This window comes from Myripristis murdjan, chromosome 3, assembly GCF_902150065.1.
Source record: "Myripristis murdjan chromosome 3, fMyrMur1.1, whole genome shotgun sequence".
In the NCBI taxonomy this organism is placed as follows: Eukaryota; Metazoa; Chordata; class Actinopteri; order Holocentriformes; family Holocentridae; genus Myripristis; species Myripristis murdjan.
The window spans coordinates 37,408,774-37,424,536 of NC_043982.1; the positions used below are offsets into that span (position 1 = coordinate 37,408,774).

The 15,763-nt window shown below is 42.0% G+C and overlaps 2 protein-coding genes across 2 annotated transcripts; one reads left to right on the forward strand and one right to left on the reverse strand.

Moving 5' to 3' along the window:
- Window positions 1–300: 300 nt before the first annotated feature.
- rhoua (ras homolog family member Ua) lies at window positions 301–8,549 on the reverse strand. Its single transcript, XM_030047418.1, has 4 exons — window positions 7,994–8,549; window positions 6,821–6,879; window positions 5,363–5,551; window positions 301–3,145 (listed from the first exon to the last, which is right to left on the reverse strand). Exons 1-4 carry the CDS (start codon window positions 8,247–8,249, stop codon window positions 2,861–2,863), a joined length of 789 nt encoding a protein of 262 aa, XP_029903278.1. The 5' UTR covers window positions 8,250–8,549; the 3' UTR covers window positions 301–2,860.
- A 984-nt stretch (window positions 8,550–9,533) lies between these two features.
- On the forward strand, window positions 9,534–15,475 carry pdcd2 (programmed cell death 2). The gene is made up of 8 exons (XM_030047323.1): window positions 9,534–9,895; window positions 10,316–10,424; window positions 11,419–11,475; window positions 12,677–12,865; window positions 13,138–13,302; window positions 14,076–14,176; window positions 14,273–14,386; window positions 15,129–15,475. Exons 1-8 carry the CDS (start codon window positions 9,701–9,703, stop codon window positions 15,291–15,293), a joined length of 1,095 nt encoding a protein of 364 aa, XP_029903183.1. The 5' UTR covers window positions 9,534–9,700; the 3' UTR covers window positions 15,294–15,475.
- Window positions 15,476–15,763: the final 288 nt, after the last annotated feature.

The window sequence follows — 15,763 nt, forward strand, 5'->3', positions numbered from 1 at the left end:
ATATCTTCCAGCAAAAAGTCAGAAAGTCAAATGACTTCTGGCAAAGAGCCAGGAATGGCACGTGAGCCACAGGTTCCCAACCACTGGTATAATCTGTGTAACAAAGTGAAAGACAAACAGAGAGAAGAAAAGGCGAAACTTGACAGTCTTTAGGAGTTTTGTAGTATATTTTCTATACTGTATTCTATTATACTAGAATCATACAGTAACTTATTTTGTAATTTGATAGGCCGGGCAGCCTATCATCAGGAAAAGGGGAGATACCAGCCACTGGAAAAAAGTAGAGCTGATGAGCTGTCTTTTGTTTTTTTGCTAGTTTGTTTCAAACAGAGGACCAGCAAAATGCCTCCACTAGTGGAATAAACACATGTTTTGTTTTTTGTTTTGTTTTTTGTCAAGTCAATACATCAATAACTACGTTATATATGCAATAAACAATTATGGATTTACTTAAAAACTGATATAAATTTCAAACTTTACTTTTTGAGAATACATTGGGTTTCTGGTAGCATCAGTATTTCTATAGTGTGTGACTCTTTAACAAAACTTTTAAGAATCAGAGTCATCCCTAACCCTAACCCACACTGCACTGATGTTCTGCTATCCAGCAGAACAAAAATACTTGAAAATTGATTACATTTTGTTCCTGGTTGAGCGATCACAAGACACACGGAATAGTCTGGCAATTACCTTATTGGGAAACACAAATTTACCGGCATGCTTTATCAGTTCTGCGGAGCAAAATTTGATATTTGGTCTATTTTAGAAAGAACAGGCAGCGTGGTCTGCTGCAGAGCTACTGGAGGACACCGAGGATCTGAGCACTGATGCACGATGGCTGCAGAACGGTGGACGTCTACCATAGTTACCACTGTGGTACAGCAGAAAATTATATACTGAACAAAAATAATGGAACAGGTGCCAAGCAACTGGATGAATTAATCAAACTTAGGTTCATTAAAACCTAAAAAAAAGATTTCACTGAATATGTACATAAGTCACACTTCACAGTCTTAGATACATGATTGCATTGAAATGCAGGAGAAAAAAACTCAACGTACTCCAACTCAGGCTTTGTTATGGAGCCTGCTGTTGCTGCAAATCTCGACAAAGAGCACATTTTGAAACTGTAGAAATACACAAAGAGCACTTAATTTATATCGTATAATCTAGTGGCCAAAATGCGCACACAGATGCTTACATGTGTAACACACTGCTCTTCAGATAATGGAAGTACCAGTACAAAGACCTTTTTCCACAAAATGTTACAGGGCTGGAGAGAAACAAAACACTGAAATGCAAAATGTCTTCTTGTCCTGAAGTTCAGGCCGGTTCGTGGCCGTAATACAGACACAATACTGTGTTTTGTGGAAGGATATAACTTGCTGTTAGAGAACAATACTAGTGTTTTTGTCATGTGGGTCCTGTGACATTCTTGATTTGCTGTGTTTTAGCACACTGGAGCCTTGTTCAGCACCCTTTTCCAAAACAGAGACATTTGGTAGCTACTTTCTGCTGGTTCATCACTTTCCATGCTTCACATGATAAAGGAAATATCTCAGAAGTGGAAAAAAGATGAGGTATTAAGTGGTGTTAAGGCGAGGACAGCATGTGAGCCATACGTCTTTCAGCAGTGGAGCTTTTCCAAGCAAAATGTGATATGCACCCTTGAACACCAAACACCATTCTGGGCCAAACAGTAGCAGGACATGGGCCCTTATACAACTGAACCACAACAAAATCCAAACCAAGCCTTAATAGAGAGAGAGTGCCAATCCAGCATGACCTTAAAAACAGGTGAACCAAGAGTTTTGGATCCATTCTAGGCTGTATCACAGTATCTTGAACCATGGAGACCAGGTTAAAATTACTGCCATTTTAGGAAATGAGCAGTCTGCATTTACATCTAAGACAATCCCACATGAGCACAGCCTTATAAGAGTATTTAATCTGGACACATTCCAAATAATGTGGTCAGACTAAGTGTAAAATAGACTAAAATCAAACAGGCATCACATTTGCTGACTAAGAAATGACTTTCCTCGTACAGCACACAGCAGTATCAAGTCTGGCCCACCGACAGTCCAGTTTCCCTCCAGGCTGCCGGATTCCTCCCACTGCACTTTGGAAGATTTTTCCCAGAACATCAGACTACACAGAATACACGTTCCATTCAGACCAGATTAAATCCAAATTAGAAAATCTTTTTTTTTTTTGTTCCACAGCAGTATGCAATTGCGACTTGGACCGGTGTTCCTAGTGACAGGCTAAACCAAGTCTCAAAAAAAGGTCCAGCTTCATATTTGGTTTGGAAGGTCCATTCTACTAGGCAACACATCAGTACCTCCTCCACTTGACCCGGGCTAAAATTAAAACCAGGTCAGACAAAGAACCAAATCTGAATAGATCCAATAGTGAGCCTATAGAGGGAAACAGCACAGTAATTTTTTTTTTTTTGTCCAGAATAGATTCCAGTAGAAATGGGGGCGGCCCACTCGAGGGTCCCGTCCCTGATACGTTCACAGTCTTTCTAGAAAAAGGACTAAGTCTCGATTTAGATCCATGAGGGTCTTAGTTTGGTTACAGGACGATAGAAGAACACACCGTGCTGATCGTGGAACAGTTCATAGGAGACAAAGGTGATCACACACATCGAGCTAGCTCCGTCAGGGTGTGTCTCAGTTTGGTTACCAGCCGTCAAGTTCCTCCTCCACATGAAGCTCCATTAGGATGACAACTAATCCAAAAGCAGGATCGAAACCCAGCTGAACTCCAGGCCAGGTTGAGGTCGCCAGAAAGCTACATCAGATCAGTCTGAGAGCCGAGGTGCATCAAGGCCAAAGTCCGCTGAGGCTCTGCTCTAGGCCACACAACAGTACCTTTTCCACCAGGACTTAGAGAGACTCTTCATCTTGTCCGGTGTTTGCCTTTGCTGTTTTTTTCGTTTCTGTTTCCCTCCCGGGCGCTTATGGGAGTTTTGGTTCTGCAGGCTGGCCAGGATGGCCGTGTCAAACACCTCCTTCAGGTTCTTCTGGGTCAGGGAGGAGCACTCCATGTAGGCCACAGCGCCGATCTCTGTTGCACAGTCCTGGGCGTCGCTTGGCTGTACGGGCCGCTCCCGGTACTTTGCCAGGTCAATGAGCACCTGAAGAGAGGAGACGTTTTAAAGTTTTAAGACTTTTTCATATAAATTATCTGGCATTTCTGCTTTATTGGTCAAGTTAGTGCTCTGGCACATTTGACATTGGCGCAATGCAAGGAAAAGACCAAAGGATTACAGTCACACTTGCAGGAATGAGAATGGATTCTCCAATAGTATTTCTACTTCAATAGTAAGGGATTCATATTTTTTTTCATCCATGACCAGTTCAGAAATGTTATCATTTTAAGACATTTTGCAATTGCCCTGCACATTTCTTTCTTTAAATTTGTCTTTAAATGTCATTGTTTCCTATGTAAAGGAAATTTTACATGACCATGGGACTATGTCAAATATATAATACAATATTATAAAATGTAAAAAAAAAAAAAAAAAAATGTCTGGGGCAAAATTTAACAGTCTTTTCTTTCCAATAAATGAAAACTTGGATTTTTGGAAACATAAAGTTTCTGTAAGACAATGACTATATGTAATTAAAAAAATCCCACTGGCTCAGCTGAAGCACAACAGCATAAGACAAACATGGAGAGGAGAGAAGACACACTCTCAGGGATTTTTGAGTGTGAGTTTCAGTGGCCATCAGAAGGTGGCAGAGGTGGCAGAGGGTGCAACTCTCAATTAGAATGTCGTCAGCGAAATGAGCAGAGCCATAAATAACTGGACAGAGAACTGATATAAAGGAACACCTGTACGTGCTGTCAGCTTAACCGCTCGATGTTAAGCTGTATTTAAGATGCATGTCGGTCTGTGCTCGCCCCTGTTGGCCTGATGGCACAATATTAAAGCTACATCATGGTGAGACTGCCACCATAAAGCTGCAGAAGCACAAAAATGATTTTACGTTCATGAGTGAAAGAGTGAGCTTCACCTACAGCTCACTGAGGTGCCTCGCATCTGAAAAGCGCAGACATCCTCTGAGAGCTTGCACAGCATCCACACTGGGTAAACATAATAATGATAATGATTTCGAGCGATCCCCACCAGGCCTAAATAAACCTCTGTCTGTGAACTTTGATATGACCAGCAGGTTCTCTAAAAACAAACAAGTTAATGGATGACTAATGTGTGGCTCTCCAATCGTCTCCAATAATTAGTTGGAAAACACACATTAAAGGGTCCATGTATTGTTTTACACATCAATACATCATCGTGATCCCTGTGATCCCGTAAGTTACCATGAACAATAAGACAATAAGACAGCTGAGAAGATTCATAGCACCTCTCACACCAGTGGTATTGTTAGTAATAGCGTTTGTCAGAATTAAGGCTGTTTCCCATAAACTGCACCACTTCCTGTAGCAAAGAGGATACTCCTACTCCTGCATTTGCTCATGTGCTATTGTGCTTTTTCTTTACTGAAGAGGATAAACATGGTGGAGGGGGGGTTTCCACTGACACATCATTTGTTGCATTGTGAGGGAAGTTTCAGTCGGAACAGCCACGACCCTGCTCCTCTTTAAAGCAGCTTACAAAAAGACATGTAAGAACTATGAAATTTGAGGGTTGATTCTTCATCATCGGCCTGACCTACCGATAAATTTCGTGCTTATTCCACATTTTTTGTGGAGCGTAAACTTGTCCTCACTTCAATCTAACCTCAGTGTTGCGTCATGCACCTTTAAGACTGCAATATTACAAGCAACATAGATGCTGGAGGAGGCTTCTGATCTTTTCGTGGTGGTCTTTTGGGAAGATCGTTGTTTGTTTACGAAAATTATATTAATTTTTCAAAACAAAAGCAAAAAAAAAAAAAAAAAAACGTTGCTTGTTTCTTCGCCCCGTTTTCTTTGCACTGCTGCGTTTATATGTGCATGTGGCTGGGTTTTCTGCCCGGAGGTCATTGTGAATAAACTCTGTGATCCAGTTTATACACAGTGGCATTGGATATGGCAAAATGTGACTTTGGTCATGTGTATGAATGAATGTGTGTGTGTGTGTATGTAAATGCATATACATACACACGAGTGTGCATATCTACAAATGTGCCTACATACATTTTTTTGTTTTTTCTCTGCTTTTCTAGCTGTGTGTACTCAGGTGGATGGGCAGCTGGATGGGCGGGCTGCTGTACATTGTTAAAAAAATGGAAATATTGCTTAATCATCACTGTATTGCCTGCCTGCCGATATTTCTAAACTTAAAAAAAACAAAAAACAAAAACATATTGACACAAAAATGCCACACATAGCAACGTGAGCACACCTTGACATCTTCTCTGAGGTCACACTGCGTCCCGACGAGGACCAGCGGGGCGAGGGGGGCGTGTCTGCGGATCTCCGGAACCCACTTCTCAGGAACGTTCTGGAAAGAGGCGGGGCTAACCACGCTGAAGCACAGCAGGAAGACATCGGCATTGGTGTAGCACAGAGGACGCAGCTTGTCAAACTCATCCTGGAGGCAAGGCGGGGCGGGGTGAAACATGGGAGGGGGAGAGAAGACAAAAAAAAAAAAAATCAATGAACTTTCAGACAAAAAGCATAAAGGACATTTATGGACGGCATCCTGCCCGCCCTGGGACAATTGGAAAAGGGGAGGGGGGAGGGGTGGAAGAAGGAGAGGGAGGAAGAGACAAACGAGTGCAAAAAGCGCCAGGAGCAGCAAAAAGGAAAGGGGGGATGACAGGGGGAGGGAGAGAAAGTCATGAGATGCCTTGATAACTTCAAAGAAGGAAGAGGAAGGGACAAAACAGAATCAGATTTAGTGACAGTGGTGTTTGAAAAGGACAAAAACTGTGTGTGTGTATGTGTGTGTGTGTGTGTGAAGGCTGACATTCCGCTAAGGCCTGTGTTTATTGACAAATGATGAACTGTAAAGATATGTCAAGCCTCTCTGTCCCCCCACCTCCCCCTGCCTTTCTCTTACATCTCTCCATCCATCTCTCCTCTCCCTGTGATCCTCCCATTCATGCAGCCAGTGCCTGTACTTCATGGTACTTTCTGACTGTAACATGATGTCACGGCTGACTTTGATGATGATGATGGTGGTGGTGAGGGCGCTCTGAGATCTGACTGGTTCATCTGAGGCTCTGTGTATGTGTGTGTGTGTGTGTGTGTGTGTGTGTGTGTGATTTGTTTAAGGTGAAATCTCAAATTTGTGTCTAGTTGAGACTCCAAACTTCAATTCAAATGTATTTTGAAGTCTTTACATGCACAAATCTATGTTCACATATCCATAATCAATATACTCACAATACTCAGGCCTAGGGTACTGATCCACAAAGAAATAGTATAAAAACTGACAAAAGTAGAAACTATATAAACATATTATAAATCAAACATGTGTATATTACACACAGTGAATAAAATTACATGTAACAGTATGAGTGGTGATAACTGAGAGCCTGCATGCTGTGAACTGAACTACAACAGCTGAGTATTTATTTATTTTTTCCCTACAAAAAAAGGCCTTTTAGCAGGCCATACACTGCCTTTCTGTTGAAGGCTGGAAAGAAAGAAAGAAAGAAAGAAAGAAAGAAAGAAAGAAAGAAAGAAAATCAGCAGTTCCCAGCCTCTGTTTGTCTGTCTCTGTCTCGCTGTATGAAGGGGACATTGTTTCTTGTGATTCCAGTAACAGCAACAAAATACTACAACAGGAAATGCGAAGGCAGCTGTGAGTGTGTGTGTGTGTGTGTGTGTGCGCATGTGCTAATGTTATACTGACCTGTCCAGCAGTGTCACAGAGCTGTAGTTTGACCGGCTGCCCATCCACTGATACCATCGCTAAACAAGAACACACACACACACACACACACACACACACACACACACACACACACACACAAAATACACACAATTATAGGGTCAGAAACAACTTGACAATCTGTTTCAAAGGCTGCCATTGCTAACCCACTGAAACAACTTAGAAGTAAAAGCCAATAATCCTTTAACCTTAAAACTGACTGTACCATTTCCTGTAATTACTATATAGTAAACTCAATCATAAATTGGTCCTGGTGGGGAAAAAATCCCTCCATGATGAAGTATATAGGTCTGTGCTGAGATATAGGCTGGTGTGTTTACAGTGAGGCAGATCTCCTATACAGTCTCACTACAATGTGCTATAGGAGTTTATATTGTGTCGGACTAATACATAATGAGTTAAGTTACCTAACAGTCACTTATGATATTTTGTCCATACAATACTATACAAAATGTATTTTATTCCTATACTGGCCTATGATTTTGCTGTGACATTCACAGGCTACAGTAGCCTAATTTATTATAGGATGCTAGTATTGTTTTTGTGCCAGGAAACTGCCTTTTGGTCAAACCTATCAATGGAAGATAAAGTTACTATACTACTTGGGTATGATGTAAACATTAATTTATGATTTTGCTTTGACATTTGTACAATGACATTTGTTTATAATAGATAATGAGTGTTTCTGTGCCAGGAAACTGCCTTGGCCAATCATGTTAAAAGACAAAGTAGGCCTACTAGGGGGGTAAAACCACAATTCAGCCTACAGAGTTACACACACATCCACACACTTAGCTGATGAATTAATAAATATACTTAGAGTTTTTAAGTTTGTTTTAAATAGTCTAAGCAGACCTTTTCCTTTGAACGAATATTTGTTGATTTCATATTGTTATCCCAAATCTCTGAATGAAAAGGTTATTTTTGCAAATAAGACAAAATCCAGAAAACATTGAAAAATATGTTTGTTTTTTTTCTTCTCCCCTCTAGTGTACAAAACAAACCGAACCGAAATCGTGACTCAGAAACCGAAATATAAACCGAACCGTGTGTTTGTTGAACCGTTACTCCCAGACAAAGTTCAAAACAAAATTGCAGGTAAAAACTCTCTTTTTCCTCTCGGCTGTGTTTTACCTGAGAAGTTGTCAAAAGCGGTGGGCACATATTCGGTGGGATACCCGTTGGTGGTGTAGCTGACCACCAGGCTGGTTTTCCCCACCGCTCCGTCCCCGACCAGCACACATTTCACCCGCCGCTCCCCTCCTCCGGCTCCCGCAGACCGCCGAGCCCTGCCGGAGCCCCGGTCCCGGCTCCGGAGCCTCCTCGGCGGGACAGGGGGAGCAGGGGACACCGCCGCTGGTTTGTAGTTCCCATCGCCCTGCGGAGGCATTGGTCATGGGATAAAAAGTAGCTGGAGGAGACCCGAGGAGGGCGGCTTCAATCCTGATAAAAGCAGCTTTTAGAGTCTCCCATTCTTCCGTTATCAGCTATCGCTAGGCTACACAGCGGAGAGTCAACTGGCTTTCTGTGTCTGCGGCTGTCCGGTCCTTTTTTTCTCTCCATGATGGTGTAATCCCGAAAGTTTGAATCAAGGACGAACAGCCGAAAGTCGCCGAAGTTCCTGTTTCGGGCGTCGATAAACTGTGGGTCACTTACGAGAAAGTGGATTTTGAGTTATCCGTGTGCAACAGTTTCTCTCCATCCAGTCAAATGGACAGACGGACCGAGCCAACAGACAAGCCCTTCCTCATGATGACATCATGACAGAGAGAGAGAGAGAGAGAGAGAGAGAGAGAGAGAGAGAGAGAGAGAGAGAGAGAGAGAGAGAGAGAGAGAATATACTTTCTCCTCTAAAAGAGAAAGTACATTATCTCTTCTAATGCTAATCTAAAGCAGTGGACATTTGTATATGGGGTGACTGAAGGGTGACATGCACTTTCGGCAGGGTGACTTAATGGTAGTAATGCAGACTTGTCTAATTTACTTAGGTCGGAAGTGCAATAATTTTTATTTAGCCAGGAAGGTCCCTTTGAAATCTCCACATCTCCTCCTCCATAATAATTGCCCACAGCTCCTTACAGGAAATCCCCTCAGTGAGAGAGTCCAAAGCTGCTGTTATGCCGGTCACAAATCACCGCAATAGTGCTGGTAACTCTTATTATTTACATTAAACACACAATAGAAACATGTTCATTTGTATACAGCCTATTGTTTTTGTTTTACCTGTGTTTAATGTGTTTATTGTTATTCTATAGCAATGATGTTCATCTAAATTCCAATAAGCCTATAAAACAAAATGACTTGACACGACTTCGATAGAATAGAATAGAATAGAATAGAATAGAATAGAAAAGAATAGAATAGAATAGAATCTGCACTTAAGTACAAAATCACGCCAATACAAATAAATCAAGGTCTGTTGCCCAGCTCAGATTAAGGTCGCCATCTACTGGACAAATGAAAACACGCCGCCAGATTTTCTTGTTTAAAACCTTCGTGAGCGCGACGGACAAACATTCTCGCGCAAAACTTTATGGGATTTGTTTATAGGTTTGGTGGGAAGAAATTAATTTGGTGTTTCAAAGCTTCACGCGACGAGCTCCTAAATATTCTGCGTGTGTGTTTCCTTCTAAAAGGTTTCAATGGACGCGGGGAGCGCCCAAGGTACAGCGGAACCACGCACAGGGCTGGATTTCCTCCGGACGGGTTTAAGAGCAGCACCCACGTGGCACGGTGTTGTGTTCCCCGGACAGCTGATCATCCACATCTCTACCTGGACTACTGACACCGTCCTTCTTTAATTCCCGGACAGGTAACACACACCGCAGACAGCCCGTCCAGATGGCCAGCAGCGGCTCCGCGGCGGCAGAGGTGGTCCTCGGCTTTCTGGAGGAAGCGGAGCCGTGGCAGCTGCAGAGCTCGCAGTTCCCCAGTAAAGTCGGGGGGAGGCCGGCGTGGCTGAGCCAGAGGGACCTGCCCTCCCTGCCCGGGCTGGAGTGTGACATCTGCCGCCTGCCTCTGGCCTTCCTCCTGCAGGTCAGTGACATGAGGCGTTCAGCCCCAAATGGAAAAACACTCTTTATCTACTTTCCCTATGGTTGATCCTCATCCTTTACAGAATAGGTAATGTTTACTCCAGAGCCGCAGGAGCGCCCAAACACACAAGTTAGCCACCAAAATGTTGGTTTATGGTTAGAAATCCTTGGAAACCAGGAGGAGCTAAGCTGCCCTGAAAGTAATAAAAGTTTAAAGTCAGTATATCAGAGGTTATGAATTCATTAACTGGCTTTTCCCACAGTGACAACAGTGTTTTTTGAGGGGGAAAAATCAGATCTGGGCCACTTTTCACTGGCTATGTGAGCGTAGCCTGAATGAGCTGGCTCAGCCCAGGACTCAGCTGAGGAGCTGTGGATGGAAACCCTGAGGTTCTCCATGTTCTCTTCGTTCCTGCTGCAGGTGTACGCACCAGTCTCTGGCCAGGACAGAAGCTTCCACAGAACGCTGTTTGTGTTCTGCTGCAAGACCCCAGACTGCTACACACACAACAACAGCCGCTGTATGAAAGGTACCTGCGACAATTGTTGCTTTTATATTTGTCCTTTTGAATAAAAAACTCCCGCACACTGCTTGCATCATTTGCAAAGGAGAACTTTAATAACAACGTTTCGGTACGTAGACCTTCATCAGGTTATCTTGTAGATAACCTGATGAAGGTCTACGTATTAATAATATATATATATACTATATATATATATATATAATATAGACCTTCATCAGGTTATCTTGTAGATAACCTGATGAAGGTCTACGTATTAATAATATATATATATACTATATATATATATATAATATAGACCTTCATCAGGTTATCTTGTAGATAACCTGATGAAGGTCTACGTACCGAAACGTTGTTATTAAAGTTCTCCTTTGCAAATGATGCAAGCAGTGTGCGGGAGTTTTTTATTCTGATTATTGCCGGTCCCCGGTTTTCTCCTACGCACCTGCCGACCTACAGGTGTGCAAAAGGCTCACCTAGTGATATTTGTCCTTTTGAAATGTTTTTAATAAGTTCTTGTTGTCAAATAGAGGCTAAGACCCTACTCAGTGTTGTAACACATACTGCATTAATTGCTTGTTTTGTTTAATGGTTGTTAATGGCTTGTTTTTTTCTGCCTGTTTATGGAAAAAAAAACTATTTTGGTTCAGTAATATATATATATATATATATATATATATATATATATATATATATATATATATATATATATATTAGCCTCTCTCTCTCTCTCTCTCTCTCTCTCTCTCTCTCTCTCTCTCTCTCTATATATATATATATAATATATATATATAATGGCATTGGCAGTCCTCCTTAATGTTCCATCTCCATCTTTCAGTCTCTCTTCTTTCATTCCTCCTTCCTCTCCCCACATTGTCCCTCCTCCACATTACCCTGTCGCGTCTTGTCTGCTCCAAAGTGAGTGTCAAATCATTTTAATAAGACTCTCAGCACAAAAAAGTAATTCTTTTTTTTTTCCTCCATGTCTTTTCCTCCATGTCAGTATTCCGAAGCCAGCTACCGAGGAAGAATGAGTTCTACTCCTACAACCCTCCATCAGGTACACTCACAGTATAAGTGTTCGTTTCTCACCAGTTTATTCAATGAGCTGCTTTGTCATGTCTGATGTAATTATTGTTTGTGACATCTGGACAGAGTTAATGTAAGCCGTTTGTGCGTGCCTGCTGGACTCCACGGTCCGCTTTAACCAGAGGGCCTGCTTTAATGTGTAGCATTCTCCTCATGATGTACACGTTTTTTTCTGCCATGTCTCATTGTCAGCCAGCAGCATTTCATTTGTGTACATTTATGATACAGGAAACATGACATTGGCTAAATAAATATTGAAACACTTGCATAATTTGCATAGTAAATGTTCAAATTCAGTCATTTCAGGTTCTTGAGTGTCACTTGCACCGAACATACATGGAGGCGAAATATCATCTTCATCTGCAGCATAAAAGGATGTACAATATTGGATTTTTTGTCGACATGTGATATAAGCATATTTTTTTTGCACCAAACTGTAGAGAACATCAAGTCTCCTCTGTAATGGAATCAACTTTTTATTATGCCTACTCTTATTGTGAAGGCCCACTTGCAGATGCATACATAATACTGTCCAAAATGTACGCATTCACTGGGCAAAAAGAGAAAATGACTTAAACTTTGGTTATGTAAAACATACCATATATATTTTTCTATAACATTTTCTTTCAAAGCTGCTAGACTCCCTGAGACAATCCTGACAACAGCCACACTCAGGGCAAATTTGACCTATTCCACATGTCGATATGTCATATCAGCAGAAAATTTTCACATTGGCCGTTACTGATATGTCATTTTAAAGCCGATAACAGCCAATACTGATGATGTGCTGATATTATCATGCATCCCAATGAAAAGGTCATTAAAAGAGGCTCATATATAAAAACAGTAGTATTAAATGCAGCAAAGTGCATTAAGAAAGGACTTCATCTGTCCCGTAGACAAGGTGGCAGGTGCAGCGTGGATGATGATCATCTCGTTTTCTATTTGTATATTTTACCAGTAGTTTGGTATCGATGTGAGATTATTTTACATGGTTAATAGATTTCACTTTGATGTAGAGGACATCCTGTAATTAGCCGTGTCCTGAATTGTTTGAAGCAGGTAAATATCACACAGAGGAGTACTGACTGCTCTGTAGCTCACATGTGACTCCAAAACTTCACAACATTTTACACAACAGTACAAGGTTGATTAAATTTTTCCTTCTTCAGAGGATGAGCCACCCAGTGATCCTGAACCCGACCCGAGTGTGTTGCCTGTCTCCGGGGTGAAGCTGTGTTGGGTGTGTGGTTGCCCCGGCAGCAAAGCCTGCTCCCGCTGCCACACCGTCACCTACTGTGGCAAGCACCACCAGGCCCTCCACTGGAAACACACACACAAGAGGGAGTGTGGCAGTCAAGGTGTGTGTGTGTGTGTGTGTGTTATTATGTGTCAGAAGAAAGATGGACACACTGGCAAAACTTGGAGCTGGCTGCTGCTTTGACCTTGTAATTTTTGCAGTAAAGGCAGAACAGAAATTCTTTCCATGGTGGTAAAAGTCAGATTCTTGACTTTTTGGGCTTCCCTGGCTCTGTGATCCTTTCTAACATTTCTATCATTTTCCCTCTTTTTGGCCTCTGAGTTATGTGTGTAATGTTTTTTGCTGTATTTTCTTCTTCTTTTCTCGGTGTAGCTTCCTCCACCGTCACTGCCTCTCCATTTCTCTTCCCCGAGTCTGAGCTGGTCACTGAGCCCGAAGAGGAAGACGAGGAGGTGGAGGAGGAGGGAGGAGCGACGGAGGACAAAAGAGAGGAGGAGAGTGCTCAGAGAAGTCCAGACTGCCCTTCCCTATCAGAAGGTGAGCTGTGAAATATGTTTGATGCTTTGTAGATCATCTTAAAGTCGACCTGTTGAAACATTTGTAGTTCATTTCACTGTATAAAACACATCTTTCTGTCTAATGTGTTAAACAGTGTACTATATGCTAACACAAGTCTCCATTTAAAAAAGTTTAATATGTAACAGAAATAATGTTCAAATGACTACAAGCCTTTTCACACACTAAAATAACATTGATCCACTCATTTTGTATAATTTCAAAATACTCAGGTTGTAACAATTCATTAATCAATTATAAATTCTGCCTCTTCAACCGCATCAATCCGCTAAAAGAAATAATGACATGAATCACTTTGACATTGGCCTGAGTTGGTGTGAAATGTGCAAAAAGCAAAAAGCAGATGATGGCAAATAAGAATATCTACTGCCCTCTTGGGAATATTTTGGATTTCAGAGAAAAGACGGGTCAGCTGACAAATCACATGCCATATACAAACAATGCCAGAATGAGATAAAATACTCGGGGGACATGACGAACCTGGCCAAGCACCTAAAACAGAAGTACAGCGTTGTAATGGTGATGGTGACAAATGGGTATAATGATATCGTCTCATATTGATCATGGGCCACAGAATTGAATCAAATCTCAATCATATCATGGATGACTTTGTGATATCGACAGTTATTGTAGTTTTGACTCTGTATGAAATAGTAAAACACTTTGTATGGCTTTGTAATCCATATTTTCACTGTCTTCTCATGCACTGATCTGTCCCTCCGTCCTCTGTCCAGCCCTGGCAGAGACAGACCTGGAGGAGATGGCCATGCACGAGACCGAGGACAACAAAGTGTTCCAGCGCTTTAAAAAGAGGATCGCTCCAGAGCCGCACCAGGTGAGCAGAAACAGAGCACACTGCAGCGGAATAACACGCTGCTCATTTACATGTCAGATTACATGTTACATGTTTGAACAGCATGGATATTTTTAGGTGCTGCGTTACAGTCGGGGGGGCTCTCCCCTCTGGGTCTCCTCTCAACACGTCCCCTCTGACCACGATATCCCACCATGCACCTGCGGCAGCAAGAGGACCTTTGAGTTCCAGGTAACTGCTGACACTCAATATTCATACCAGTTCTTTTGATAATAAGGCGTTTATATTCTCACCACTGTCCGACGCTTGGTGTTGTGCTTGGTGATTTAAGTCTTGCATGCGGCTGCTCGGCCATGGAAACCCATGTCATGAAGTTCCTGGCACTCAGTTTTTGTGCTGATGTTGATGCCAGAGGAAGTTTGGAGCTCTGCAGTTACTGAGTCAGTAGAGCGTCGGCCACTTTACGCACTATGAGCCTCAGCGCTCGGCGACCCCGCTCTGTAAGTTTACGTGGTGCTGCCACCACTTACAGCTGATGATGGAAAATCTAGGAGGGAAGAAATTTCACAAACTGACTTGTTGCAATGGAAGGATCCTATTACGTTACTATTACAGCACCATGCTGGAAGTCAGTGAGCTCTTTAGAATGAGCCATTCTTTCAGAGGCAGACTGCACGGCTAGCTGCTGGATTTTATACACCTGTGGCAATGGGACTTAATGAAACACCTGAATTCAATGATTATGAAGTGTGTCCCAAATTTTTTTTTCCATATAGTGCATATGGCTCCTACAATATAATTTCATGATTTGATAAAATATTCCTCCATAAAAGGAAATGAAATTCAGATCATGGGGCAAAGAGTCCTCTGAGACATGGTGAATTTCCTGCCCTGTTTTAGTCCAAACTGTGTAGTGACTGTGTGTCAGGTGTCATGACTGTGTGCCTCTCTCTCTCTCTCTCTCTCTCTCCAGGTGATGCCTCAGCTGTTAAACAGTCTGTGTGTGGACTCAACAGGCACCAGCATTGACTGGGGGACACTCGCTATCTACACCTGTGCTGTGAGCTGTAACCATGACAACCACTACTGCCCCGAGTTCATCTGGAAGCAGGACTTCACTTCAGAGCAACACATATAGACAAAAACATCCATGGAGTTCAAGACACAGCAGTGATTCATGAACTAATTCAGACTTCAAAGACTGTGCTGACTGCAGCAATACTGTCTGAATAATCTTTATTTTTTATCTCTTGCTGCTCTTTGTATATTACTTTTTACCAAATAATTAAAAAGCTCTGAGTGGCAAGCAGTTGGGTGAAAGATCCGACTCCTTCCTGAGACTTTACTGCATAGTAGACGGAAATATGGGGAAGTTTTCAGAAGTTTTCTGAAGCTTTCTTGAGAAACAGTTAGGATTTGAATACATTATATAAATGGGTTGGATAACACTTTAATTTAGGGTATACTTACTAGCCATTAATTAGTTGTTTATTAGTTGATTAGTATTAGTCATTAACTGCTTATTAGTTCCTGATTTTGCATGCCTTATTCTATACACTATAAAATATTGGGAGTTTATTTCTCTATAAGCCCATAATTAATGCTCAC

Excerpts from the sequence above, each read along its gene's own strand:
- rhoua (XM_030047418.1), bottom strand. The coding sequence starts at position 8,249 with ATGCCTCCGCAGGGCGATGGGAACTACAAACCAGCGGCGGTGTCCCCT. Across the intron at positions 6,880-7,993 it reads CGCTTTTGACAACTTCTCAG|CGATGGTATCAGTGGATGGG; the intron begins GTAAAACACAGC and ends GTTCTTGTTTAG. Across the intron at positions 3,146-5,362 it reads ACCTCAGAGAAGATGTCAAG|GTGCTCATTGACCTGGCAAA; the intron begins GTGTGCTCACGT and ends TCCTCTCTTCAG.
- pdcd2 (XM_030047323.1), top strand. The coding sequence starts at position 9,701 with ATGGCCAGCAGCGGCTCCGCGGCGGCAGAGGTGGTCCTCGGCTTTCTG. Across the intron at positions 10,425-11,418 it reads CAACAGCCGCTGTATGAAAG|TATTCCGAAGCCAGCTACCG; the intron begins GTACCTGCGACA and ends CCTCCATGTCAG. Across the intron at positions 12,866-13,137 it reads GAGGGAGTGTGGCAGTCAAG|CTTCCTCCACCGTCACTGCC; the intron begins GTGTGTGTGTGT and ends TTCTCGGTGTAG.